Source organism: Varroa destructor, unplaced genomic scaffold (genome assembly GCF_002443255.2).
Source record: "Varroa destructor unplaced genomic scaffold, Vdes_3.0 BEIS01000002.1, whole genome shotgun sequence".
In the NCBI taxonomy this organism is placed as follows: domain Eukaryota; kingdom Metazoa; phylum Arthropoda; class Arachnida; order Mesostigmata; family Varroidae; genus Varroa; species Varroa destructor.
In genome coordinates, this window is record NW_019211455.1 from 295,000 (window position 1) to 322,916 (window position 27,917).

At 44.0% G+C, this 27,917-nt stretch overlaps 1 protein-coding gene across 1 annotated transcript; it reads left to right on the forward strand.

The window, feature by feature from the left end:
- Positions 1-12,447: 12,447 nt before the first annotated feature.
- LOC111243878 (twisted gastrulation protein homolog 1-A-like) lies at positions 12,448-23,944 on the forward strand. The gene is made up of 7 exons (XM_022790135.2): positions 12,448-14,860; positions 18,733-18,865; positions 19,288-19,456; positions 20,090-20,284; positions 20,696-20,882; positions 21,809-21,960; positions 22,210-23,944. The coding sequence occupies exons 2-7, from the start codon at positions 18,761-18,763 to the stop codon at positions 22,500-22,502; spliced, it is 1,101 nt and encodes a 366-aa protein (XP_022645870.1). The 5' UTR covers positions 12,448-14,860; positions 18,733-18,760; the 3' UTR covers positions 22,503-23,944.
- Positions 23,945-27,917: the final 3,973 nt, after the last annotated feature.

The window sequence follows — 27,917 nt, forward strand, 5'->3', positions numbered from 1 at the left end:
CTTTGTCATTGTATAGTAGACCTTGCTATCGCGCGGCCTGACTCTTAAACCTAGGAACATGTGGATCTTGAGCTAGAATCTTTGAATAGAAACGGCTTTCGTATGCTATAGATCGCTCGCCTAAAAAAAAAAACCAAATTAGTCCCAAATGTTAAAAACATCTTAGCAAAACAGATTTTTTAGTTCGCCATCATAAGTTAGCTTCAAGTAGGTCCGCATTGTCTACAGAAGTCCCATAGAGACTGTGGTACGTAGAGCATCCAAGTATACAATAATAAACAAGGGCTTAACTTACCATAAAACAAACCCGACGTATACTGTACACCAAAATATTTGACGGTATTATTTGTTCCAGCTTTTTCAACACAAACAACATGCAATGCGCCTATAGAATTTTTAGCCCTACATTTACTTTTAGGAAATTTGGGCTGCTCGAAACTACATATTCGAAATGGGTTTATTGCCACTCGTTTCGTTCGATAGTTCCAGCTCTTCGTAGCAACAGTGGGACAAAAAGTAAGTCTATATAAAGTTCGATATCTCATCATATGTATAAGTAGGACAATACATTCTTAACATCTGGAACGCAAGTTCATTCATCAAAACTTAACACAGCTTCACCGGCAATCTCCAATAACTCTCACCGATATACGTTTAAAATGATAGATAAGGAAGAAGCGAATCATCGTTAGGTAGACCTCTCACTGCCATCATTAGCTTATGGGGCATAGACAATTTTCACTTAAAACAGTGACACAAGATGTTCGAATGCTTCCCCTTGCTTCTGCTGCTGATATTATTTCTATTGGTCCCTGTGTTTTCTTTATGTTCATTTTATGTAAATGGACAAATACTCATGCTCACATCAGTAACGTCCGCGCGTACTATTCTCTTTGCTGCTGCATCTGTTGCTGCGAATGACGCTGGTAAGCGATTATACCCACCGTTAGTACCCGCGCGTATGTCTCTCTGTGTTTTCGTGTGTTGCCCGTGAGGATTCGTACAGAGACACTTGCCTGTACAGTTTCTCCCAGAAGGGCACACGAACACAGCTTGACGTCATCGCGGTAGTGGCGGTGATGGCGGCGAAGGAATAGCAGAGCGATGAGAATTCGGATGAAGTGTGCGCGCGGCTCTGAAAGACTGGCTATCGTCGGACTCCTGACGTCTTGATCGCCCCGCTCGAGAGGGGCCTCCTAGTTGGCAGCGGCCGCAAATGGCAGAGCTGTCGCAACGGCTGGTCCAGCAAGCAGAAAGCTTTCGCCGCGTGCGAAGAAGAACTGCCTTCGCTAGCTGTCCTGGTGGTCGCACGACCCCTTCGAACCCCGAGCGCGCGCAAAAAGAGCGTTTTTGCCGTAAATGTTTTCATGGCTCAGGAGCCTTATGAGAGACAGGACGAAAGAGTCGCAAAAGTCTTTAGCAACAGCTTCGTAAAAATCGACGGCTGGCAAAAAACTAGGCTCCAGCTTGAGAGCATAACAGGCACAGTAGAACGGAACGTGATCGGGACGCATCGTTTATAGCGGTACTCTAGCACGAAAAATGTGGCAGAAGTCGGCGACTTCATTATCGTCCACTTGGTTTGATCGTCTTAAAGGGTGTTAAAGCAGTAGATTGAGTTACCGTGAACGAGTGCGACTCTCTTCGTCGGACTGCTCCAAGTGCTTAGCGCGCCTCAGATCAACGTCGTTAGATTGAATTTAAGAACGAATCGGTGTAGCATGCGGCAATGCTAATTCCGTTCGCAGCGAGATGATAGCTGGCCGCTGAATACGACGGCAATAAAATGCTTATCGCCGCGCCAGCGGTAGTGCCACACCATTGTGAACAGCACCTGAACTTCCGCGCGATTGCTATGACCCAGCACTTCACTGAGATCGTCACCATAGCGGAGCAATGGCACCCCATCAAAACAAAGCGTCATCGTGCTTCTTATCGAGTCGGCTAGGCGCGTCTTTTCAACATCTTAAATGACATTTAGTAATCCATCAAGTCCCGCTAGACTAAACCGGATACGATCTCGTGTGGTACGTGGCCAGCGTTGTTATGAGTTATTTTTTTAGCCTTTTCCTGTTTCTGCGTCGTACAGAGGCATTGATCTCTCGCGTTTCGGGCACATGCTCACATCCTCTGCGCCGAACGCGTTACCACATATCTATCCTATGCATTTATTTGATAATTCCTCGTTAGAGTGCTTGCTAAGCCAGTGTTCCTACATGTTGCCACTTTGTATCATGAGTGTCCATGTAGAGATGTACGCCTCGTTGCTTCCTTTCCATGTATTCATATATATAGTAGTTGATATCTGCATCTTTACCTAGCTCATTGTACTTAATTCAGGCTCTGTTGTCGAAACATCTCTACGTTCGGTGAATGACGGCCAAAAAGTAGTTTACGAACGTGAAAACTAGGTCAAATACGATTTCATTTCTGATATGTAAGGACACCTTTTCTTTTGAATCGCTGATGCTTTCTGCCAGTATTAATTATCCGGTGTTTACTGGCGCGCCCTTCGAGAGCTGAACTAATTTTTTTTTTAAGTAGCTAGTCAATGCGCTCTGTTTATGCTAACTCAAGTATCTGATTTCCCACCACTCAAGACAAGCTACAACTGAAAATCTCCACGTTTCTTCTCTCATAGAAATATAACATCAGAGGTAATTGTTGAAAACTAAACAATTTATGTTCAACATTTCCCGAAACAATCATCTGCTTTCACGGTTCTTCATGACAAGGCGAAAAACACCAATATTTGCTTTGCTCATTATGCTAGACCACCCCTGTTTGCCCTCTGGCAGGCATTTGTTGGACCGCCACCACATCAGTAATGGCGGAATCATCTCACGGCTTGCGGGGAAGCCAACTACTAAAGTTACTTCACCTTCTGAGTACGAGTGAAGAACGTGAGGTATCGCTTCGATGGGAGCCCAGAAGTCTCCAGCGAAGAGTGTTGAAGACTCTATATAAAGCAGAGTCAGTTGAGCACGGGCCGCGCGGGCGATGAATGTAAACAAGCGTAAGATATGGGACAGGCCTTACCGACCGTTTGTTGACCGACTCTAGGGCTTACTCAAACACTCCCGCTTGAACACTCAGTTGTCTAACAGCGAAAACAAACACGGTCACTAATATCAGTATTAAATAGTTGTTACAAGATCAGCCGCAATACTGGCTAGAATAGAATAGCACAGAGTGCTACGACAGGAAAGGATTACAGGGTGCCTTCCCTATCTGAATGATCCTTGTTTACACGCTCAATTCGGCCGCGCCGCGCGTTTCTACCGCATCATCAACCTCATCTTTCAACGGCGAAGATAACAAGGAACAGGGACATTTGCTGCGTTTACAGAAGATCATAGAAGAACCACTGAAGCGCTGATTTCAACGCTGTACCTGGCGTCGAGTTAGTGCTGCGTCGTAGAAACGGTTCTCTTATAGGCCCGCTGTATAATTGTTTATAGAAGAAATTATTGTTTGGTAATTTCGGTGTAAAAGAGTAACTATATATAGGATAAAAAATACTTGGTATTAGAAATACAATATTGATGAAAAAACAAAAACTTCATACTACTCATTCTGAGAATATCTGAAGGGTAACTTGGAACTTGTGGCGTTTCCGATTGAGTATCTTACCGGGAGATTCAACTATAATCAAAGCGTATCGTTGCAGACAAGAACTTTGCCAAGAATCTGCAGGGCACTCTGCTCCACTGTGCGTAAATTCGTCGACCAGTAGAAAGCTTTCGTTTTTCTACTTTTATCTCACTTTTATTTTCATCGTAAGCGATGTTTGTAATGACAATAATAACAACCGGACAAGAGAAACTTCCTAAAACATGTTCTTTAACTATTCTCATTGTTTATTCAGTTCTTCAATCGCATCCTACCACTGCGGCTTACGCCCGCTACCGAAGCAAACTGTGACAAACGTCAATACACAATAGCAGTAAAGAATGGTGTGATAGTTAGCGGGTAGGCGGCCCACGTCTTCGAATGTTATCTATTGATGGATCTATCTGTTCATTTGCGAAGAGCTAGATGGCCTACGCTATTTTAGCGAACACTGGCTTAAGGCCGATATTCGAATCAAGCCGGACCTCGCCCGGTGGCGAACGGAGATGCGCGCTCATCTTGTTGTTGACTCGAGTAGGTTTGAATAGCCCCTCCTACCTCATATCGAAAACGGAAAGTAAAGAATAACTACTGCTGCTGTTGCCGCTGCTTCTGTCACTACCCACTGAAGAACAACTTCTTCGTCTTGTTGAGCTTCAGCTTCGTCTTCAAGTGCTCCGAGTAAAGAGCTCACACAAGGGGGTATTAGAACGGGAGGGAATAAGCGGCTATGGGGGAGCAAGGCGGAGGATCTGAGACCTGAACGAGAAAATAAAGTAATCAACAGGACGTAATCACTGCCGGTCGGTCGGTCAGCCGGCCCGCCCGCCGCCCGCTGGCCTGCAGACAATAATCGCGATGCGCGAAACGGAGGTAGTGGCACAAACGGCAATGGCCGACGGAATAAATATAGACGAAGTGAGTAGATTGAACAAGAGCGGTACGCGAGCTAGAACGAAAGAGAAGGAAGGTTTAGGTTAGGTGAAGAATGGACTATGTAGAACTAAGACTCCAACCGAACGCTACGAAAACGTAGAAGTTGGATCTGCAACAGCAGCAGGAACTATAATAGAAGATATTCTATGTCCGAATTTCATAGGCGCTAGCCGTGGGTTGTGCGCGTCTCGTTTCTGCGGTGTACCATAGAGATCCCATCTGCATGCAATTGGAAGCCCTCACAGATCAGGAAAGGTGAGACTAGAGACAAGCCGTACCTGTCAGTGAACTTGGCATTTGCGGGTATAGGCCGCATCGGTAAGTTGATGTAATACACTATTTGAACCTATACCAAATCAAGAACTCAAGTATTTGTTGAACAAAGAAACTGTTTACGAAATGAAGAAGTACATCGAGTTAATTATATAATAATATAAAGTTTGTCCATGTCGCTCAGCATGGCTTTCTAGAAGGTTTCTGGGAAAAGCCAACTGAAATCAGTAGAAGTAAATACTCCAAGTAGGTCAATGGAACTCGACGCGCGAAGTTCATATCGCCATACATTGCCAGCGATCCCATCAGGCCTACTATGTCGATGAATGCCCAGCGTCAACAAGCGCACGCACGTAGACTCTCGTCGTCGCAAAAATTATTTCAAATGATCGCGTCGACTCTGCTTCATTCTCATTGGGTGGCGGACTGTTCGTGGCTCGCGGACCTCCTATTGAACCTCAACGACTCGAAACTACTGGACGGATCAGACAAAAGCAACGAAGATTGAAGATTGACCAACGAAAGGTTCGGAATCCGCAGCCGGCTACGCAGCTAGATACTACCCCACACCGAATCAACTTTCAGCTAAGTTGCGACCCACGACTCCGAAACCGTGAATCACCACCATCGCTTCAACAAGTAACACAACTGAATCAGTTCTCAGAACGTCTTCTAGGAGGATTCGTTCGCACGCGGTCACATATGACCATCTGGGCCTGTTGGAAGATCTCTTTGATGAGACCGACAGTTGGGTATGGCATGCCTGCCATTGGTCATCGCTGGGTCGGTCACGGTCAACTGCAACGAAAAACCGTGAAACATAAGCGTAAGCCAACATTTGACGCTGCCATTACCCTGGCTAATCTCGCTAGAAGTTGGGCAATATCTGTTTTATGTCTGTTGTCCTTTCTGTTCGCTTTGTCACTCGATTAATGAGCAAGCGGTCACTAACGCTTATAGTTGATTCCTAAGTTTACGTGGCCAGGACGCTTCTGTGTCGGGTTCGACGCCATGCGAATGTCTGTCAGGTTCTCGCGTAGAACAACGAGACAAGATGACAAATAGCGATAAGACGACGGGTCATTCGTTGTGAGAAGGAAACTCTGGTGATTCTTAAAGTTATTAGACAAAAAAATTAGCTGTAACAGATTGTGTAAACGTGTGTGGCGATCTTAACGTTGAGATTTCCATATAAAGTTGTGAGGATAGAAACAATGTGTTTCTATATTGTTTCGTCACGTACAACAAAATGGTGCCTAACAGTGTGTTCATTCACATTTTTTTAGAGATAGACATACATTTAGTCGGATATAAGCAGTAGAATTTTTCGTAGGGCATTTAGAAATTGGAATTGAGTTTCTGGAAAAGTAATTTATCGAGTGAAGCCATATTCATCGTTCCAACCACATTTACGTTTATTTGGAAATTGAGTGGGGGGGGGGGGATTTATAAACTGTTAAAAGTACCTTTAGTTTGTTTACCTTCTCTGTAGCGAACCACACTCTCTAAGTATATTCGGGGGTACAGTGGCCCGCGTCGTACTTTATGTGACCCCGGTCCTCAGATCAAGTCCATAGAAGCACAACGCCGTTGGACTCGGAGTTATTCCGGTAAACGCTATTGATTGTCGTGCCCAATTAAAAAAGATGCCAGTTTATATACTCAGCCCGCTGAAAAGAACTTGTTCTCTAAGGCTCCGTAAGGTCCCGTTCTCATACACTTGCTTTAACAGATCTATCGTATAACTGCTTTCAGCTAGACCTGAAAACTTTCAAACTTAAGTCAAACTTACCGGAGACCACGCAAAGTTTATACACTACACGTCAATTGTGACTAATATTTGCGATACGTTCTGCGGAACAGTCCCATACGGTGGCGACAGGAAATTACCAAAAACCGGAACATTACAGGGCGTTATCCGCCCGCGCTTGCTCTTAATCGATATCAATAAGAATCAGCGGTACACCTTAGAAGTAATACTGCAGTAAGAAGTTCATAGATGCTGCTTTGCAGGGTATCTTAAGACAATTTCACAGACAGCTGAAGCGATTAAACATAATTGCGGCTATCAATTCAAATCAGGCTGATCCTTCTCAATCTGTATGCAGGTATGGCTTCATATGTCGAGTTAGGTCGTATCTTACATATTGAATCCACCTCTGTCGAATAACCCTTAACTTACACGGACAAAAGGGCGGTTGGACTTATGCCAAGAGCAGATCGATGGATTAAGATTAATTTAACTCTGCCATCTCCCTTGTTACCGCTTGGTTGCTGTCTTCGTCCGCCGACCTCTTTATAGTGCTCAAAGAACACTGAAGCCTCATTAAAGTGGAAAGAGCCATTGCGTGCTATCTGATAAGCCTAGGCGACCTACTGCAATCTAAACAAAGTAAAGACCACTTTGATGAAAGACTTCGGTGTGAGAACTTCGTTTTGAGACGCTGAGATATAGATACTTTTGAGAGAGGGGGCAAAATACTCGGAAATAGCGAAAAGAACGCATCAAATACGCGCAGCTCGTGAAGTTCACCGGCTACCATAGGCGAACTATGTTCTTAGCAAGAAGTCAGTGATTAGTCGAAACGGAAACCTATTCAAGAAGAACGCTCATCGTCGGAGGTCTGTAATCTCAAAGATTTGCGATTTCAAAGCTCCCTTGTCCCTCCCTATCTCATCAAATTTATTGAGAGATCAAATGAAAAGATGCCATAAGATAGCTCTTGGAGATGACGAAACAGGCCAGAGCCAAAGGCGGCTTAAGATCATGCGGTATGTCACATATCTGGCCGAAACAAAAGACTACAGCAAAATATGGCTCTAAGGTATCGTTTTTATCTCGTGCCATATACCGATTTCTCTATTTTCAATTAAAAATACAGAGGAAGAGAAAGGATAAATTGCCAGCCTTCTCAAAGAATCTAAGTATTTAAGGCACTTGTTGACGTTCCCTTAATTCGTTAAACGAATCCTTACATCTGCAACATACTACCTATAGCTATCGTTGAAGAGGGCGAAGAAGAGCTATATGCTCAAAGGCGCTTGTGAATCTGGACCTGATCCTTGCAAGCTGTCCAATGGACCTGCGGAGACTCGTAGCGAGCAGTTGCAATTCGTAGCATTAACAGCAGCGGTCCGTTTAATTCTTGAATTTCCTGCACCACCTACTTACTCCGTCCAAGATGCGCATGAATGAACAGTCTACAAGCATCGACTATTAGTGGGAACGGCGTGATGCGGATGGCCGTCAGGGTGTGGCCTAGGCCTGCTACTGTTAATACTACAGTAGGTAGCTCAGTCAACTTCTGTCGTCACAGAATGCCCGCGTATCGTTTCATGAGATGAGTCTAAATAGTTGGTCCTAAGTGGCAGGTTGCAGCAGGCATCGCGAAATGATTTTCTCTCTTTTTTTTTTGCGCTCTTGGTAGAGATCCGATTCTCGTCCACAGCTTCCTCGGGGCCCTAAACACTGCCTCCTTAAATGCTATACTGTTTAGTATAACCACGATGTCGATGGATGACGCCGCCAGTGTGTTCTATGGACGACATCAACTATCGATTGATCGAACGAGGCGAGCACAACCTAGGCCAGACGACAGCAAATAGCTCACATTCTAATTTCTGGCTTGAAGTTGCTGAGGTTGCTACTATACTGCACTAGGCCAGCCGAAGCGGCTCTTATTCTTAAGGGCACTAAGATGCGATAATGACCGAAAGCTCTCGAGGAGTCGAGAACCTCTCGGCGGTTTTTGCTTACTTACAATACACAAGGGTGTCGCGCTGAAACTCCTATGAAGTGCTTCCTGTTGAAGTCATCGACAAAGATGTGTTTGAAAAAGATGTGTCATTCGAGTTATGCCCGCCGTCTTACGCTCAAAAACAAGTTAACCGTGAATATCATCGAAAAATCGATAAAGGAGAAGGACAAATGGCAACTGCAATTTTTGGTGTGTATATACATGTATATAAATTCACTCACACGGATCTCACCGGCTGGCGGATTTGAACCAGGCAGGCCCAATACAACCTGAATAAAGATTCCTAGCTTTGATTCATCGGGCTAATCGAAGGCTAAGAAGTTCCTCGCCACTGACTGAGCCCAGAGAGGGGCGCAACCCTGTCAGCGATGTGAGCGACGGCAAACGTGAGTAACCTTCTTTTTGTAGGGCACAACAAAAAGGCGGCGTTTTTCATAAGCCGTTTGTCCATAGAGTCGAAAAAACACGAGCGGTACTCCTCGTAGTACTTTGCTTGTTGTTAGAATATTTTTTGGCTTCCTGAAAAAAAGAGTACTTCATTTCGAGTAGATACTTTAAACAGCATACACAAATGGCCGCATTCACCTAAACGAGACAAATCCAAGAGTATTGTCCGTTACCATTCTGCCTTTTTGCAATTAGCTAAGATAAAAACGACAAAAAAAAGTCGTGATTTGTTAAACTGCGGGCTTTTGTGGTTGACCTTATATCGGTTTTGTCTATTTGTGTTGCGCATTGCGGTGTAAAATTGCGGTATAAATGGCTTTTGACAACTTGGTAAAATAAAGTTGGGAAAATATACAGGCCGGGACAATTTTAGAAAAAATTTCGCTAAGATTACCGTTTAAGTAAGTACCAATAAAGTGGAAAATGGTTCCGTTGTAGGCCTCGTATCGAATGCAGCCGAATGAAGTCACCGGTCCAACGACGCTTGAAACTTGACAGCAACTAATTTTCATCGGGGAACTTAGGATATTTGATCACTTGACTATGAGCTAGCTCATATATCACTTATTTCTCAATTTAATACGGAAGTTCCGAGTCGTTATAGCCAAATTATTGTAACAGCAGCCTTTTCCTCTAATAACCGAAAACTGTTTAGGTAATATGTTAAATACGGTCAACCATTAATTCATCTATTAATAAACATTGATGAGTAAGGTTTTTTTGGAACTTTTGGAAAACCTACTGAGAACTTGCGATATTGGTAGCATGTCGCTAAGGGGTTGGCTTAGCTAACCAAGGACGGATGCTGACAGCGGGCATCGGCATGGAGAAATGTTACGGATGATCGTCGCAGAAGCCTTCGAAATAAACAAAGAGATTTGTCCAGAATTTTGCTTGGGCTAAATCGGATCGAAATTCGGTTAACCGTGTTCTAATAAAGTTCAACGATGGCTTGTGTAAATTGCAAAAAAAAAAAAATCGTTGATCTATCGCCAATTGCTCGGTGTTTCGTCTTGCTCATAGGAAGTAATCTATAGACGTCCATATGGACAGAATTATTTGTAAAGATGGATTGAAGTATAGTTCCACCTGTCTATGGACTGGCTACTGAGTATTCAATTATTCTTATTTAAGGTGACACTTGAATATAGCTTGCGGAGAAGAACTTAGCAAACGATGTCCAAAATGAAGAGCACGTTATCCAAATTACTATGCTTCAATTGAAACTATAATAACAATCTTGGCGGGATTTCTAAGCTTCTAGTACTTCGTTACGTAAACGATTTATTTCTAGCGTAGCTAATATTGACGCTTACAATCGTAGAAATCTTTATCTGCTAATTAAACTAACCCTTTTCCCACGTGATTCTTATTAACGACATGTCAGGCTGTGAGCGACAGCTCTCACCTTACGACTATTAATCTGCCCTCGTTATTGAGTCAGATCACGATTGAAATAAGTTTTATTGAAGCATCGAAGTGAATAGGGAAAATCGAGGTCAAATTTATTTCGACAAGGTGTAATATAGACTCGTGATGCCATCAATGAGGTATAATACTGTCTGTGACATGATGAATTTCAAATATAGCGTATTACGAGCAGATAGTATATGATTTTAGGAAATTAGAAGCATCGCTGATTGCCTCATGAAGATCGATCTTGAAGGTTAGGTTCAGCGCTTTAGCAAACCACATTAGAATACAGTATTTCTACTATGATCGATAATAAATTGAACTTGCTGAGTGCAGTCTGCAAGGTAAAAGTCTCGGACCATCTTCGTAACTAACCCTTATTGCGTTGTTAGCTAATCAGTACCTATCGGAAACCTAGGGGCCATTTCCTACGCGTTCTAACTTTGAGTTGTTACTTTCGCTGCTATTTTGGGCGACGATCTACGACCAGCCTATCGGATGACGAACTGCTGTGACCTGGTCTTTTGCAGCCATCCGGATCGCCTTTACGTACCACAACGCATGAAGCAACTTTGATGACTCTGGTCATAGACACGGAGTACGAACTAGCTTTTTTTTATGCTGATCGTGCGCGTTCATGTGGTATAGCGGTATGCGTGACTGCAAACAATTCCGAGGAGATTCGTAGCATGGATCGATATAGTTAAGCACCATTCATTAGCAGCGGACTAAAATGTAAAGAGAGAAAGCTATCGCTAGAGAGAGCCATCTGACCAATCTTTACAATTTGCTGATACGTACACGACTCCACCTATTTATTATAGATATGCCGTTTTCGACGCGTACCAAATATTTATTTTCTCCGACAGCTAGCTAAACTCTTAGGCATCATTACTTCGAACGGGTTTCGCCGGTACTAGCTAGCTTTTCCTCCAACAGACCTATGAAACGGCACGATCACAACATGGCAGAATTTCGAGCACCGGTCGCCGAAGGACCGGAAAAAGCATTCAAGGAACTATTCCTCAGCTAAATGAATCACGTCGCCTACTCGTCGTTTCATCGTCCATTGAAAACTCATTTGTTGATTACCTATACATCATCAACGATCGGTTGCTATAAGTATTTCCTTAACTAATTATCAAAGCAACATGATCAGTTCTACATAGCTAAAGCGCGGGACGTTAAGTCTGTGTGTAATTACAGTAAGTCTGTGGAAATTAAGTTACGACTATTGACGGCTATAATAGGAAGCCGTTTGTGCTGATCGTTGCATACGGTCTGGAAACGAGCGTACCAGATGGGTCGTCAAGCCCTCTCACAGGTCCTGCAGTTGTCCATTCCAGCTGTCATGTACTTGCTGGCCACGAGAAAGTATTTCAAATGAATTTATGAGGGAAAAACGACTTTTCAATTAGTTTACTATGACCTTGTTCTGATTTAGAAAACAACCACTTCAGACCAGCGCCGGTGCTCAATGATTTTTCCAAAGGCGATCACTTTTGTCCGATGCGCATTGATCAGCCTTGCCTACGTATAGACTTTGCCCTGGCTGGCTAAACCTAGTCGAGGCTCACTTTAAGGAACATCGGCTCGTGACGAATTAGGTTCCTCTTAGACAGTGGCAATACTCACACAATTTACAGGTGCAATTGGATTGATGCAACTGGCCACCGATCGCTGTGGTTATCTGTACAATATAGCAAGCCAACATCCGATAACCGCAGAGGTCGCACTCAACGACGGAGACTCTGCAGCAGTAACCCGATGTCTAAGCGTCGCCATCAGCAGCGATGCAAACAATAACAACGCTACCTACTCAGTTTGTAGAAGAAGGGATCAAGCTGATTTACCGATCGCGCCGTTCTGTCCATTCGTGATCGTTCCTGGATCGCTGCTAGCAACAGACGTCGTTCGCTAATGCGACTGCTCAGTTATTCTGCGGAGAGGGTAGCGGACTGGAGCGTGCAGGCCCTCTCCACTCGGCTTTATTCCTGTTTAGCTCACGACGATACGCGATATTCGATGCGAGTTCCGCCTGCAGGCAAATTGCAGCCGCAGTCACAGGCTCACTGGCGTCTGGGTGCGTGCGCGGACGAATACAAAGCAAGAGTTCATCAACGACGAAGGTGTCATCGAGTGTAGACGAGTTACTACAGGCCGATTTCATACAGCTTCATTAATTTCGTGCATACTGTAGTAACATAAATTATGAATAGGACCGATCGTGTGTCATGGAGAAACGATGGGTCTGTGAGCCTGCCATAGCACTGACTGTTTAGACAACATCGAAGAGGAAAGTTGCAGCAACACGCCTTTAAAGGCCGAACAACGGGCCTAGTGATTGATTCCGCGAAGTGCAGTGTCTTTTAATAATCGGCTGTTACCGGATTCGCCAGTGACGAAAACGATGACAGGCGCAACGACAGTCGTTAGCTGGTAAAAATACAAATGCGCAGCATTTGGTAAATACATACTCTTTTACAAGAAGCGCAGCAATCAGCCGACCTATACATTTCGGAAGCGGGGGTCCTGTCAACACCGACCGAGCAAGACGACGATCACGCAACTCCTCACCCAGTGTGCATTAGAGATCTGTGCGAAAGCTAATGCTGGCAGTAATTGTGAGCAACGTGAACACAAAATACCGCGAGAATTCTCTAGTGGGAGAGCTTCAAAAGGCACGAGCAATACTGAACTATTGCGACGCTCTACGGAACGACAATAGCAGGGACGGAGGATTATACAGTAGCCACAGGCAAATTCGACGACCTCAGACTGGCGATGCCGGTAGAGCACCCACATACAAACACAGTGCATCTACCGGTCGACTGAGCAGACTTTGCGATAGCAGGTAGCACCGTTAACAGAGGCACGTCCGCTGGCCATCCGTTGCCTAAGCCATTAACAACAAACGGTGCAACAAATACGCCCTGACTCACACGGACGCTCAAGAGGTTTCATTAGCAGCGCTGAAACAGACCAGTTCCCTAATTTCCATTCCGTCCTATTCTGTTCTATCAGAGAGCGTCGCTGACTGTGGGAAGAGTGTTTACGGTCACGTCGGTCCTAGTAGTGTTACTATCGCTGTTGACGCTGACGGCTGGCTAGCTAGCTAGCTAGCTAGCTGAGTTGGTGCGCTCGATCGAAACGCGAAAGGTGCTCTATAACGCAGTCGAACAGCAATGCGCGCTGTAGTCGCTCGAGTAGAAGAAGCTTAGGGAAAAGGAACGATTGCGGTAGAGCAACGACGGGAGCGGACAAGTCGGCAGTTGGCCGGCTGATCGGAAACCTCTTTGTCCCAAAAATATCCGCAGCCCTAGCGTCTTGGCGACTAACGACCGACACGGTAAAGCCACGCCAGCAACGGCCCATAGTCGACTGTTGCCGTCCTAGCAGACGGTGCGCGATATTATCCCACCATTTAGTTCTGGAGATAGAAAAGAGCTAAGACAGGGAGCGAGAGAAGACCTTAACGTCTTTGTTCTCTATTCTCTGGACACTGCTAGCTACCCGGTGCTGATCGACAACCAATGCTGGTGCTTCTGGTGTTTATTTAGGTATCACTGAGCCAGTGTTAGAGAAAAGTGTTGTTTCGGCGATATACGCCAGCGCGACGAACGTCTGGAAGCGTGCGGCACTTGCGCGCATGCTTAAGCCGCCCAATAGCCAGCGACAGAGCCGAATAGTAAAGAAGGTAGAAGGAGCGATCGTGACGCGTTTTAGCTATTAAATATAACAAAGTAGAATAGGAGAAGTGCTAGAATAAAGGAGAAAGTGATCGTGTGCGAGAAACAGGGAGAGCGCGCGTGAAGGGGACGAATCAGCCATGTTGTTGTGCTAGTGTCGCGCATCGTCAATGTGAAGTAGAGGTGCGCGTAGGCCTGTGCGTCTATAGACGTACTTCTGCAGAAGAAAAGCAGACGAATTAGCGTTGACTGGCGGAGTCGATTGATTGATCGATCGATCGATCGATCGATTGATTGATTCATTGATAGACAACGACAAAGTGCGTGCCAATAAGGAGCCGTTCATTCATCCCGCTTTGACGGTCGAACGTAGCTTAGTGTTGCTTAGCGTATCGCCCGTCACCGTCATCGTTATTATGTTGACACTGTAGAAAGAACCGTTAAGATGAACAGCAGGGGAGCGAAATAATATTATTTCCATCAGAGTTGTTTTGTTAGCACGACACCTATAGCTGCACTGCTAGTCGTCGGTGAGTGGTGGAAAAACGACGACGACGACGACGACGACGACGTGTGATAGCGTGCAGTCTTGTTCACCTTACCAACCAATCACGATTCCCATCTTTGTTTGAGAGATATCTCGTACACCCGACCGAGACGTCGACGCTAGCAGGACGGACATCGCCATTAGCATCCTGCAAAACAACAGCTCATCTACCCCTCAACCAAAGAGTTAGTATTCATGCTAGAAAATAGCACTTTGGTCAGGTTATTTTTTCTCACGACTCTTAAACAACAATTACTGCTACGACAATAATAATAGTACTCACAATAATAATTTCTGGTCGTGAAAAGATATCGGCGCTAACACAACGTCGAAGTGGCTGAATTTGAAGTTGATGCGTATGACATGAAGTGGACAGTTTCAGTCGTCGCAAAAAGGCCTTGTCTTTGTCCTATTTCCCTGCTGCCGAATCCCTTTAGCAAAATGTATAGCGAATAGGAGCACAACACCAGTACAGATGTGTCCCGTACATTTTCACGCAGCAGAAATGCTGGGGTTGGGAGTGTTGTCAAAGCTTCTTTTTTCTGTCATTATCTAGGCGTTTATCTCTGGGACATCTCTCTACCTGATGGTAGGAGATGGTTCCCGCATCGGCATCTAAACGAACCTTTCTACCGGAAGAGAACGAAAAATCACTATAGGACACTGTACGAGCTTGATATCGCGCCACAATGACCAGCAAATGATTAAAGATAGTATCCTTATGATCTACAATAGACGAGAAGAATAGTCCTCGAGGTAGGGGCCGTAGAAAGAAAGGAACCACTGCACGTCAGGAGCATGAACACAGACACCACACACGCTACAGACGGATGGAAGTGTTTCGAGGATTAAAAATATAGAAAGTGCAAAATAAAACAGCATTATAGTAGGTTACTATAGTTATACTAATCATAGCAGGAGCGCGTTTCAATCATAGATGACAATGTGATGCTTGTCACTTATGTCATAGCCTTTATTGAGGTCCTGCCGCCGAATACCCGATAAGTAAGGATCCGCAAACGGCCCCTTGCCTATCACGTCTGCAAAGGATCTGTGCAGTTGCACAACTTTAGATTACACGAAGGTCGTGTCGATCTATGCAAGCGACAAACAACAAAAAGCATCCAGATGAAGTTATATGAAAATTTACTGTTGCGCGGCATCGTGGTGGAGAGTGCATACTTCATCGTACGAAGTCAATGGTGTGGGTGGCATCGCAGTAGCGTTTCGAGCGATGACGCCAATACAGATGACGCCAGAAACAGCTGACTCCTGAGAGCCAGCACTTGGAAATAGATCACTATTTCCACCATCTGACGCAAAGAACACTTACGCGCTTACATTTGGCCAGCATCTTGTACACAGTAAAGATGAGATTGTATAGATGACGATGATCCGTCTTTCTTTGCTAGATATTTTCCATCGTCGAGACATTATTTAAGAATCAACTCCATAAAATAATAGCAACATTATCTGATAACAGAAATAATAATCTTGAAAGTATTCCATTTTAACATGATACCTCGACTATGATATTATAATGATCGATCACTGACCTCAAAAACACTGTTTACGAGCCGATATACAAGCGGTGACTTCAGTAAATTTAGCTTAAGGATATCCTTATCCTTTAGCGTTGATCTGACTGTAAGAACATCTATACTGGTGAAGCTGCCATGCGTCACTCGGCCGTTGCAGCGTCAATTTGATGTCTAGTTCAGATCTGTTTGTATACACAATAGAGTACCACCTTACAATCAGCGTTTCGGAACACTTCATACGGACTATCGCGCTAAGACAAATATTTGCGTACAGCTATACTACTTGGATCAGGGAACTATTAGCGAAGGGTTCATTGAAGATCACCCGAGGCTCCCTGGGCCAAGCTAGGCCGAGTCGCACGCGCTTGCTATTGGATCGGATTAGTGAGCGACAAGAGATCTGCCGCCATCACTGCGGTGAGATGACTCGCAAATCGGCAGATGGGTTCACTAGCCATCCGATTATACTGGCCGATCAGCATTGTAAACCGATAAACAATGCCAATGGCCAACGGATTAACTCAGGCTAATTGAAGCTTTTTGACGATAGTCATTTGTATGTTATAGGCTGAGCTTCCACGCAGCAGGCAAGATGCGTCGACAAGTTTGACCTAGCCATTGACGCGTGTATACGACAGGGCGAGTGTAGAAGCGATTCCAGCACGATTTGTTTCTCGGTAGTTTGGTTTGCTGTACACGAGAGGCGGTGAGGGGTTGATGTTCAGGCGGAAGGTGTTACTGTCGAGGAGTTGTCCCCCCGCCCCCGCCCCATTCCCCTTTAACTCTTGCTGCTTAAAGATCTCCCGATGTCTCATTGTTGTAAGTTGCTAGGCCGGTCACGTCGATTCGCCGCTGTGCCTCTACACCTCGTTAGTGTCTTGGAGTACACGGTATAGTGCTTTTGTACGCGATGTAGGATACCGTGTGAGAGGCCAGCCAATCCCAGTACGCTGGCGCCAGGAGGAATCCCGTATTGATCTTCGGCTGAGTCCCAAGCTCACCCCCATATTGATGACGGTTGCTAGCCGGCGAGACGGGACACATATCATAATGAAACACTTACTCGGCGCAAAAACATTCATCCAACCACCCACGTATACTTCACCATTAGACGGGCGTCCAGCCGCTGTGGGGCCGATCTTCAACCCCTTGAGCTTCTGCGGAGATGAACGATTACTAGCTCAATGTCTGCGACTACTGAGTGCAGACGACAGGCACCCGAGCTCACGCAGACCCGCAACTTCTTCGAAGTGCGAAAATCTTCAAGACTTCAAGCTCTCGAGGGCGGAGCAGCGGCACTCATATTGCTCAGATGCGAGGTGACTGGCTCTCAGACAGACTGATTAACAGTGCAGGGTGCGAATAAACATGAAACCGGCCTAACCGACGCCCACTGTGACGACGGCGACTATTACAAACGGGATACCGTGATTGCACAAATTAAGGACTCCGACTGGTGGCAGTGGTGAAGCCAATATGGCGAGTCACCGTGGCGCTCCTGTACTGCTGTACATCAAATTTTCTTTCTGTATTCTACCATATTCCGTACGCAGTCTCACGTCGTCGCTGCAGGACTATTCGAGTTTCCAAGTAGCAGGACTTACAAGAAATTTCAGCTGATGCAAAGTACAACCAGCAACGACATGTGTCCAGCGATAGATGTACACATTTGTGTGGATGTTCGTAATATTTCCTTTACTGGTCATCAATAAAGCATACCCCGTTATTTGGCCAATGCTGGCTACGTACAAAATATAATGTCTCTGTCAATGCTCCAAGAGAAATGGCAAAAACAGCAGATTTTCTTGTTTGAATTCTTCAACCGAGGTGGTCCGTTTCGATATTGAGAAAAGCAGTCGAGACAGCAGCAAAATGATCGCTAGCCATTGAATCGAAGGTAAGCGGACTGAAAATACGATAGCTTTATACTTCGTATTTACTACGCACAGCGCGGTGTAGGGGGATACTACTAAATAGGAAATGAGGCACCGTCTGCAATCCTCTGCTGTGCTAGCCATTTCACTACGAATTCGCGCGACAAGGACACGCACCCGGTTATTCCTCGTCAATTCTAAGCCTCGAAACGAAAACGCAGCGGCTCAGTCATCTTCAAGCAAGATGCCATCTTCACGTCGGACAGCGCATCGTTCAAGACATGATAAGCAGGCGGCAGCAGGTGATAACATTGGGGAGGTCCTTAGTCTATTTCTTGTCGATCGCTAACGTCCCGCTTCGCGTCGATGACGTGAGTCCCCGAAAGGCTGAAGCAGTCAGCGGCTGATCGTTTTCTTTAGTTGGGCTTCATCTTCCGTTTTGCCTTCACTAGCAATTGTCCACTACCTGCTTAAAGCAGGCAGCTGAAAGCGGTGGCAGTAAGAGCTCGAAATAGAAGAGATTTAATTTGGTTTAAGCATTAAGCATTCAATCATCGACAGCTTTGTCTAAGTGAGAGAACGAGTGAACTTTTTGACTATCTTTATGCTTATTGTGCCATCTTTCTGTCTGGTCACTTTCAGAGATTGCCGCAGTGATCAACGCCCGAAAATGACCAGCCGATGTCGACCCGCGGCCTATTTTGTTGGCTGTTTAGTCATCGTCTGCATATGCTTTTACGCTCGGACGGTAGCGACCGCCGAGCCCACAAAACCGGTAAGCGTTTATATATATAGGTTCGATGATAGTGGACTACATTTGTCCATCTCTGATTGCATGGGCCTTCAAAGGTATTGCGTAAACTGGTACGGTGTTACTTGTAAGGTCAATTAAGAATCTGCTAATTTGTACAGCCATATTTGATAACGCTTTCCCGTGCACTTTAACGCTGTTATTGGATAACTGTGGAAGTTGAGACGAGTGAAGAATTGTATTCCACACGTTTTCAATGTCGTGCAAATACGGCCGCATGCTACGCAATAGATCTCTCCCGAACCTGTTATTTCTACCCCGAATGAGACTACTCCCGCGTTTGTAGTAGACGCGACTGTGCCGTAATGTTTCGTACTACGTTGTTCTCACCATTGTTACAAATGAACTATGCGATTAGTAACATCTTTTATTCTCTGAATTTTTAGACGTTGCCGCATGGTTGTAATGAGTCAGTTTGTGGAAGCGTCGTATCAAAATGCCTCCTGACCCAATCGTGTAAATGTGGGCCAGATCCTGTACGAAACAACATCACCTGCGCTAAAGACTGTTTCTACTGCCTCGACTACCTGTACACGGATTGCTGTTCTTGTGTTGGTACGTTCACTCGCACAATCAGTGCCTTTTACCCAATCATATGTCCTGAAGGTCAACATGTAGAAGCTTCTCATATATAGTATAGCTTTAGATTTTTGCTAACACCGACGCATTTAAAGGGTATATCTTTTGGTTATGGTTGATGACCATAATCCCCTGAGCGCGTTGTTCCATACTGTATCATATTATTGAACAGAATATCTACTTAACGACGTTTCAAACATTTTCGAACAGGTAGCCATTATTTATTAAAGTATTTTCCCTTTTAGGATCGGTTTAACCAATGGTGAGATAAACTACGCTATACCGTGTGTGCGTGTATGTTGGCCTTGTTCCAATAAGAAAGAAAAAGAACTCACGCCTATAGAGCGTCTATCAAACACTGCCTCTATTGCTAGATATAACCTAGCCTCTTTAAAGCAGTGTTCAAATATCGTATTCGTTGATTAATTTGCGTTGCTCGTACTCAACAATACGCTGGCCCTTGCACAAAAGACAGCTTTCGTCTGTGCCTATGGCTATACCCAAAGAAAATTTACCTTTCAGCAAATGATCACCCATCGCTGAAACAAGTAGCATTGTATTTATTCAATCTTGTCGTTCATTTTTGTTGTGTTGCCCCTTTGATATTAGATGTTTGCCGAAAAGATAATAGAGAGTTTTCGCTGAGTCAAAAATCAAACGTCGAAGATCTCCCAGACCCGATTCCGGAGCTATTCCAGTTGCTCATGGAAAGTGTCGATGCGTCACAGGGGCGCTGGACGTCCCTATCTTTTCCAGCGCATCACACCGTCATCGGACTCAACAAGGACATACACTTTGTCAGCAGTACGTAATCAGTATCATCACCAAACATAAAAAAGACGCCGTCGTCGTCGTCAAATTTGTATCGTCACCCTTCGTCTTGTTTAGAGTTTTAGCTCTTTGCTGCCTATTGGGACCCGAGCGACGAACGCGTTCGAATAGCTAACGTAACATGATTACTACGCTAGTCATCATAAAATAGTTTTGTTCAGTAGTAGTTTAATCTCAGCCTGAGTATGCGCATCCAAGGTAGAGAGATTTTTGCAAACACATGAAACATAAGCGACATAGCATATACATACAAAGTCATTCGTGACATAGACATTTTGCTGAATTTTTAAGCACAACCAATGAATGGACGCATTTAGGTTTTCATAGGCTGGCCTTGGGGGGTGTTTGTCATGCAGTGAGATAAGGATCTTTTTCTTTTTACAGTCATCCCGCATCCAGTTGGCATAAATGATTCGATCGACTCGACGCCATCACCGATCAACATCAACCCCACGTATGATTCGAATACAAAAGCCGACGACGTCAACTGTACTGTTGCCTTCATGAAGCCCTGCCTGTCGCTAAACAAATGTCGCGAAAACTGCATGAGTCTTGGCGCCACTAGTTACAGGTGAGCAACAAGTATCGACAAAAAACTACACTTATATAGTTATGGCACAACTAACTTCCTGTGTGTACCATACGAACTTTCACCCCCTATTATGAGGAGAATCTTGTCAATGCCGTGAGACGTTCGCTCATATTCTCCTTGTGTTAGTGACGAAGATAAGCAGCTTTATTTTAATGGACGGGTATAAAAACTATATAATTGTAATACATTTCCCCGTACGTTACTCTGGGCCTGCAGCGGCAGAGCATAAACAAGTGTACAGGTACTATCCTGAGCTGAACCTGTTGAATACGCGAGACCCGAATAGATTAAAGCGATTTGGTGGTATCTTCTCTTGGTGAAGAGATCTCGAATGAGCGAGACGACATAACGCCACGGCCGGTGGGCTAGACACGTAGACAGAGTAAGGCATACGTTTGCTTGTTCCTTCGAGAAGAATACCTAGATGCCGAAGCAATTAGGCAACCCTGTGAGAGGGGCTACGTCAGTAGAGATATGGTTTCACAAACAACGAATGGATATGGACAAGCAGATTGCCTAACCGTAATAAATGCCAGAACTAGAATGTAGAAGTAAAACTAGATTCATAATTCTTAACGTGTGACTGACGGGGCGGGAATAAACTGATTTCTGTCTTATTCTAGTACTGGACAGTTGTCCTAAAAGACTAAAATACGCTAATCCATCAGATGCGAGAAGGTTTACTTTGTACACTTGCATTATGTAGTAAGCATCATCGCTATCCGTTTATCACTTCTATTAGCACGGTGATCACGTCTCTGCAGTGGTGCCCTATGAATGGCTGATGTGCCTTCTCGCCGTAAAAAGTTCGTTTAGTAGGTATTCGTTACTAGCAATAGAATAGCGACCGGTATTTCTAGTCATTATGCTCTAACGCTGCTGCCTGTTCTCGTTTATGTGCGCAGATGGTTTCACGATGGGTGCTGCGAGTGTGTGGGAAGTACTTGCCTCAACTATGGTCTTCATGAAGGCCGCTGTCAACAATGTCCGCTGAACAACGAGTTCCTGACAGACAATGATGACAATGACGAAGAGACTGTGATCGAAAATCCTGACAGTAAGTGTCAATTTTCACCTGTTTTTTTGTTGTACTGAATGCTCGATCTACTTGATAGTCTTACGTCCGTACCACAACATGATTTGTGAGAGTGTCCTGACAACTTTTTCCATTAAAACGATTCTACGATCTGGTCAGATCCCGGTCTCTCTCCCCCTGGGTATGCTTAAAGCCAGCCGTTGCTGTATTGTAACTGAATGATCATTCTAAGTGGCTAAACAACTATGATATGAATATTTTCAATTATAGGCCGGCCGAGTCCACCGGCGTTGAGTCCTTCCGTAGCAAGCTCCCCAGTTCATGTAGATGTAAGTGAGGAACCAAACGGCGTCGAACGAACGGAGTCAGCTTTGCCCGTGACATCAGAAGCTTCACCGGCGAGTTTTGCCACCGTCTCGGAAACAATTCCAGTTCACCAGATGTCCGCTTTGCCCAATGGAAACAGTAGCGGCGCTAACCAAAGCAAAACCGCCGTTCCCGTAGCGTCTAGTGAGCCTTTAGGAAAGCTTCATAAAGCTGATGATAATAGTCTAGCAGCATAAGTCGATTGTGCTCTTTAGCACACAACCTAAAGTTAGGGCGTTTACGTTCTAATAAAGACGAGGAGCACGTTCTTACGACACTGTTGACAAAATGTAAGAACACGCCACTCGCTAGATGATAAGAAAAACAGTCAAATTTAATTTGTAAATTAGTCTTTAAAATAGCTCTTTCCCTTTCCCCATCTCTCTCCCCTCCCCCTCCCCCTCCCTCTCTCTCCCCCTCCCTCTCTTATATATATTACCCATAATAATTATGCTTTTCAAATGATCGGCGGTGTAGTCAAAACGGCTGACATCTAATAATCATCGAAGCACACACGCATAACACATACACGATCTGTAAATATAAATGTATTAGTACATGATATAAAATAATAGGCAAGTATTTATTATTTATATAAAAAGAAAATACGAGAAGACAACAAGTGTGAAGATTAGAGCTAGAGTGACTAGAGAAAGTGGACTCTGACGGTGTAGAAATGGAGAGACGAAGAAAGACTTAACGATGCAAATGCAGATGCTTATGTAAGTAGGTCAAGTCGAAGATAAACATGGGACAAAAACAGACTTGTTATATAACAAACTTGATGAAAATAGAAAATTGCTGCAGATAAAAGCGTGTCTTCGAACGAAGCGTAGGGCTACGTATTTGTTCGCTTTGTTTCCAACATGGACACGCCGATGGTGCTTATTGTCGATCTCCGTTGTCCTTGAGCCTGGCTTTTCGTTTCTACTGGCGGGCAGACACTTGAGCGGAATCGCTTTTTGTATCATAGACATCAAACGAATATACATAAATATATATACAATCGTATAATGAACCTTCCAGATTATATATAATAGACAATGTATCCGTTAAAGTTCTCGTGAATTACGTTGTTAAAATAGATGGTTAATGTACCGAGCACTTACGCGACTTAGAGTCAACTTTTGATGGCCGGATAAACACAAACAGACACACACACAAATGAACATACGCAGCCATACACAAAGATACAGACTTTGTATTTATTTTAGCATACATACATACATACATACATACATACAGATAGAAAAAAAATGGAATAAAGTACAGCAGACAATGTTTCAATGAAGTAGATCTTCAAGTATCAATTCACAAATGAAAATCATAGTAACAATATTGTCAGTAGCAGAATAAGAAATAGGTGGTGATGATGAATGAAGGTGGTGTAAGTAAATCGACCAATGTCTTCGCTTGAAAAGTTTCAACAAAGCCATAATCACGATGTTGAATAAATTACTGTTAATTGTACGTCAATGTAATATTTTAATATTAATTCATATGGCTATTATCATTATTATTGTATTAAAAGAAAGAAAAATACGAAAAATAAAATTACTAATAAAATGATAAAAATAATAAAACGAAAAGAAAAATGAAGTAAATAAGAGGCTGTGTCTCTAAGGAAAACTAAACTCTCTGCGAACGAGTCTTTTTATTAGGTATTGTAAACATAAGTATAGACAGAATAGCGTAGAGACGACTCTTTTCCCAGGTGTTTTTTCTGAAATTCGGCTTATTTATTTTCGGAACATAAATTTACTTTCTATTATAGGGTTGATCATTTACGAACGATCCTTTATCAAGTTCCTTTGAATGAACCGTCTTTAATATAGCGCAATTTTTGACATCACGGTGAATTCTGGCCGGGGCTCGTAGACGTAAACAGATAAATGCTCTAGAGGAGCCAAAGAGATAAGAAAAAAAAAGATCGATTTTTTCATACTACACCAGTGCTCCACGTGTACTAAGCGTAGGCTCTACTGCGTGCTCCTTTTTTCGGAGAATACTTATATGGGCTCGGGTAGACACTCTCGAAAAGGCCGAGAAGTGCTACAACCCTGTAGCAGCACAGAGAAATTCTGTGCCTAGGATCGACCTCAGCTATTGCCGCTATGGCCCTGTCAGTTAACGGAGATGTAATTCGTTCGTCTGCTGAAAGCAAGCAGCGTGCGCGAGACGCACCAACAAATGGAGAGATCAGCCAGTCGTTCATCGCGCTCTGCCGTGCTATGATCTGCGGTGCGTACAGAACCGCTGAACAAAACATGCACGTTGCTCATGGGAAGTTTGCGCTGCGGCCGTTCGATGGAGCAGGACAATACTGAGGGGCAGGAACGTTGGATCGAGAGGGAGGTGACAATGAAACGAAAGAAAGACAGGTAGCCTGCCATAATGTCCATTGCCGCTGCCGCGGGTAGTGCTTCTGGCGAAGAGAGTAAAAAGCGTTATTTCTACAACGATCCACCGCCAAGCAGCATCGCTCAAGCGGGGAACGAGTTTTCAATTCGACCATAATGGACTATTTTTGCGCGGACTTGAGTCATCCGACTTCAGTCTTGTTCGAGTAAACCAGCGGCGCTATAAGGACATCAGAAAACAGCGGTTCGCGAATGGATCCACGCTATCGGTGCTTTCCAAGCCCGTTCTGGCGTAGACCCGACTTTAGAGGCAAACTCCTCATACAAAATAATGAAGTAGGGCCTTGCTATAGTTTGTAGTAGAGTTGCTTTAAGTAAGTAAGGTCGAATAGAATGGAAGCAAGTTGAATCCAGTTCGATGACGACGCCTCTGATATGGTGACCACCACCGAACAAGTCTGTTTCAACAAATCATCAGGCGAAAAAGTTCCTTAAGCTTGGCCTGTATCCAAAAAAACACGTTCAGAGAGGGAAGAGTGGCACAATTGTGGTATTGGCAAAATGTACTTTATTTTATTTGGGTTCTGTCGCAGATTAAAAAGCTTGGCCAAATGAAATGTCCGTAATAATTCTCCTATATATAGCGCCATCTGTCGTAGGGTAGTATACAGTTTGTTATGAATCTCACTGACATGGATGTGTGTTATCGATGCCATGAGTACGAATCGAAGTATTATCTGGTTGAAGATCTAAATATCGACTCGAAGAAAAATAGTAATCTATTTCCCAGCAAATAAAATGCTTCTTTTGTCTATATATCAAACCTCGTCCGGGCCAAGGTATGGACACAGTATATAGTACTACTACTTTGCACAATTATAGACACACTTTGCGAGACATCGAAATTTCATAAATCCAGTACATTAAAACTAAAGAATTTGACTGTTGTTCCAGTGGCGTTTCTACCAATGCGTACAGGCCACGACGGCCGAGTGGAGTGCTCCGAGCTTAGATCTCAAAACAATGGTATAGCTCTTGTGGTATAGTCCGCACACCCATGTTGAAGGTGTCCCATTAAGTTAAAGGTGTCCAGTTTGCAAAACTACGTTCTAGCCACGGCAATCTTCATACCTGCGGATACGTACTATCGGAAGTTTTTGTGTTTCTTTCTACACGTCTTCAATAATATCCCATAAATTCGATGACATTCTACACTTAGTGCCGTTTGGACTGCTTACCTAATAGCATGGTGTAGTGCTATATAGTGCTATATATACTCATTATGTGGCGCTTGGCACAAACTCTTAATGCCATTTCTACTTTTCGAATGAAGATAGACCGACAGCGTCATGGATCTTGTCGAAACCATCAGAACCCAGATGCTTCTCTTTGTCTGCGAAGATTCTCGGTGTCCCGGTGCGACGTCATCAGTGCGCTATGTCATGCACAATTCTATACGACGAAAAGAAGAAGTGCTCGGACGCAAACGTTATCGCTTGAACGAAACATGATGCTGAGTGGTGTATCAGCGTTAACTCATCGCGCAGACAACTGTAGTCAATCGACTACTCTCCTACAACGAACAATGCGCCAGCTAAGCAGTTGCTTTACGGGCTATGAAACTATATTTCGCTTTCGTTTTTCAATCTGCTGTCCCAGTTTGTGATTGGGTGAAGCCCCGTGAAGTGCCTAAAATGTTGCTGGTTCAGTAGTGACAGTGAATTTCCTCGCTGCACTTCGCGTTGAAAGTATAGTGGTTCGGGGGGACATGCCCGACCTTTCGACCGCCTCGTACGGTTATAGATGAACTAACCTGGACAATGGTCGTAGTGTGGTAGTTGTATGTGGTGACGGAACATATTCTGTTTCGTCCACCTACTCGACTATCGTCGACCGCCTTAATTTCAGAGAAGATCACATTCCATCCTCAGTGAAACCACAGCTTTAAATTGAATTTCGCCTTTGGTCCTATCTTGGTCCTAGTCCAGTCCACTTACATCATAGCCATAGCTTAAAAGGGCAACTTTGAATACGGAGACAGCAGTCAATGTTTCAGTGATAGCAGTAGGACATGCAATCGCCATTGCTTTGTACATATACACTTGGGCGTGTCTAGTCAACGTCATTTAGCCTTTAGGCGGGCCATAATAGGCTATAACATGAGTCGAGAACTAAACCGAGCTGGTTAAGTTTATGTTACGCTTCCCCGTAACATGCGTCGCCGTTAAATATCGATACAACTGAGTCAAATAGAGACATATATGGCCGTCAACCTGTCCGAATATAGCCTTTTATGATCTGTTGATATGATGACAGTAGCCGAAATGCGCTTATATTTTTAGTCATTTTATATAAAGAGATTTATTTAGATAAAGAAGTGTTACATAAGTGAGGACGAAGCATCGGCGCTCGCGGTAATATTAATAGTACTTAGATGCATACGAAGCTTTTCATAATGGACACTGGTTGGGGATGTGTGCAGTCGTGGAGTAGCAGTTCGGATCTGTTCATCCATCAAGTCCTATACTGCCTACAACGCTATCCAGTGTTTAAAATTGCCTAACTTTTCAGGTGTATCAGTCACTAAGCAAAAAAAAAAGAGTTTCACGTACACAATACCTACAGAAAACTACACGCCCCCAGGGCTCGGCAGTGTCGCAGATAAACCTTTATACGATACGTTATTTTTTGTTCCTCTCCTAATAGATTTGTAGATCGTATCGTGTATACCAAATCAAATATTAAACGAAAAATATTTATGACTTTTCTAAGAAAACGTCAATTTGTTTTTATAATCTTAGCAGAACTTACTTGTTTCAGTGAAGTTTGCTGATATATTTCGTCGGTTATTTCTATCCTTCCTTCACTTCAGAACACGCGTTCTTACCTAAGTGAGCGAATAATAATGAAACGAAATTCCATAAACTTTTTTTTTTTTTTTGTTTTCGGAGAGTTTCATTTTTGCTTAGACTAGTTAGGCTGAATAACCTCCCTAGCGAGTTCTATATCATTGGTTAACAAAGCGCTTCCAAGCGACAGGATCGCGTGGATTTCTTTCTTTGAAACTAATCTATTTTCTTCAAATCAAGTTACGTTTCGTGCCTGGTAACCGAATTCACCCGGTAAATACATGACGAACGTGTGTTTGTGAGGAGCCGAAAGGCGATGATATTTAGGTGATATAAACAGACTTTTAATTTAAAGGTTACTAACTTTTTTCTAGTGTCTACCTGTCTATCAGTTGTTTATCTG

Excerpts from the sequence above, each read along its gene's own strand:
- LOC111243878 (XM_022790135.2), top strand. The coding sequence starts at position 18,761 with ATGACCAGCCGATGTCGACCCGCGGCCTATTTTGTTGGCTGTTTAGTC. Across the intron at positions 19,457-20,089 it reads GGATTGCTGTTCTTGTGTTG|ATGTTTGCCGAAAAGATAAT; the intron begins GTACGTTCACTC and ends CTTTGATATTAG. Across the intron at positions 21,961-22,209 it reads TGTGATCGAAAATCCTGACA|GCCGGCCGAGTCCACCGGCG; the intron begins GTAAGTGTCAAT and ends TTTCAATTATAG.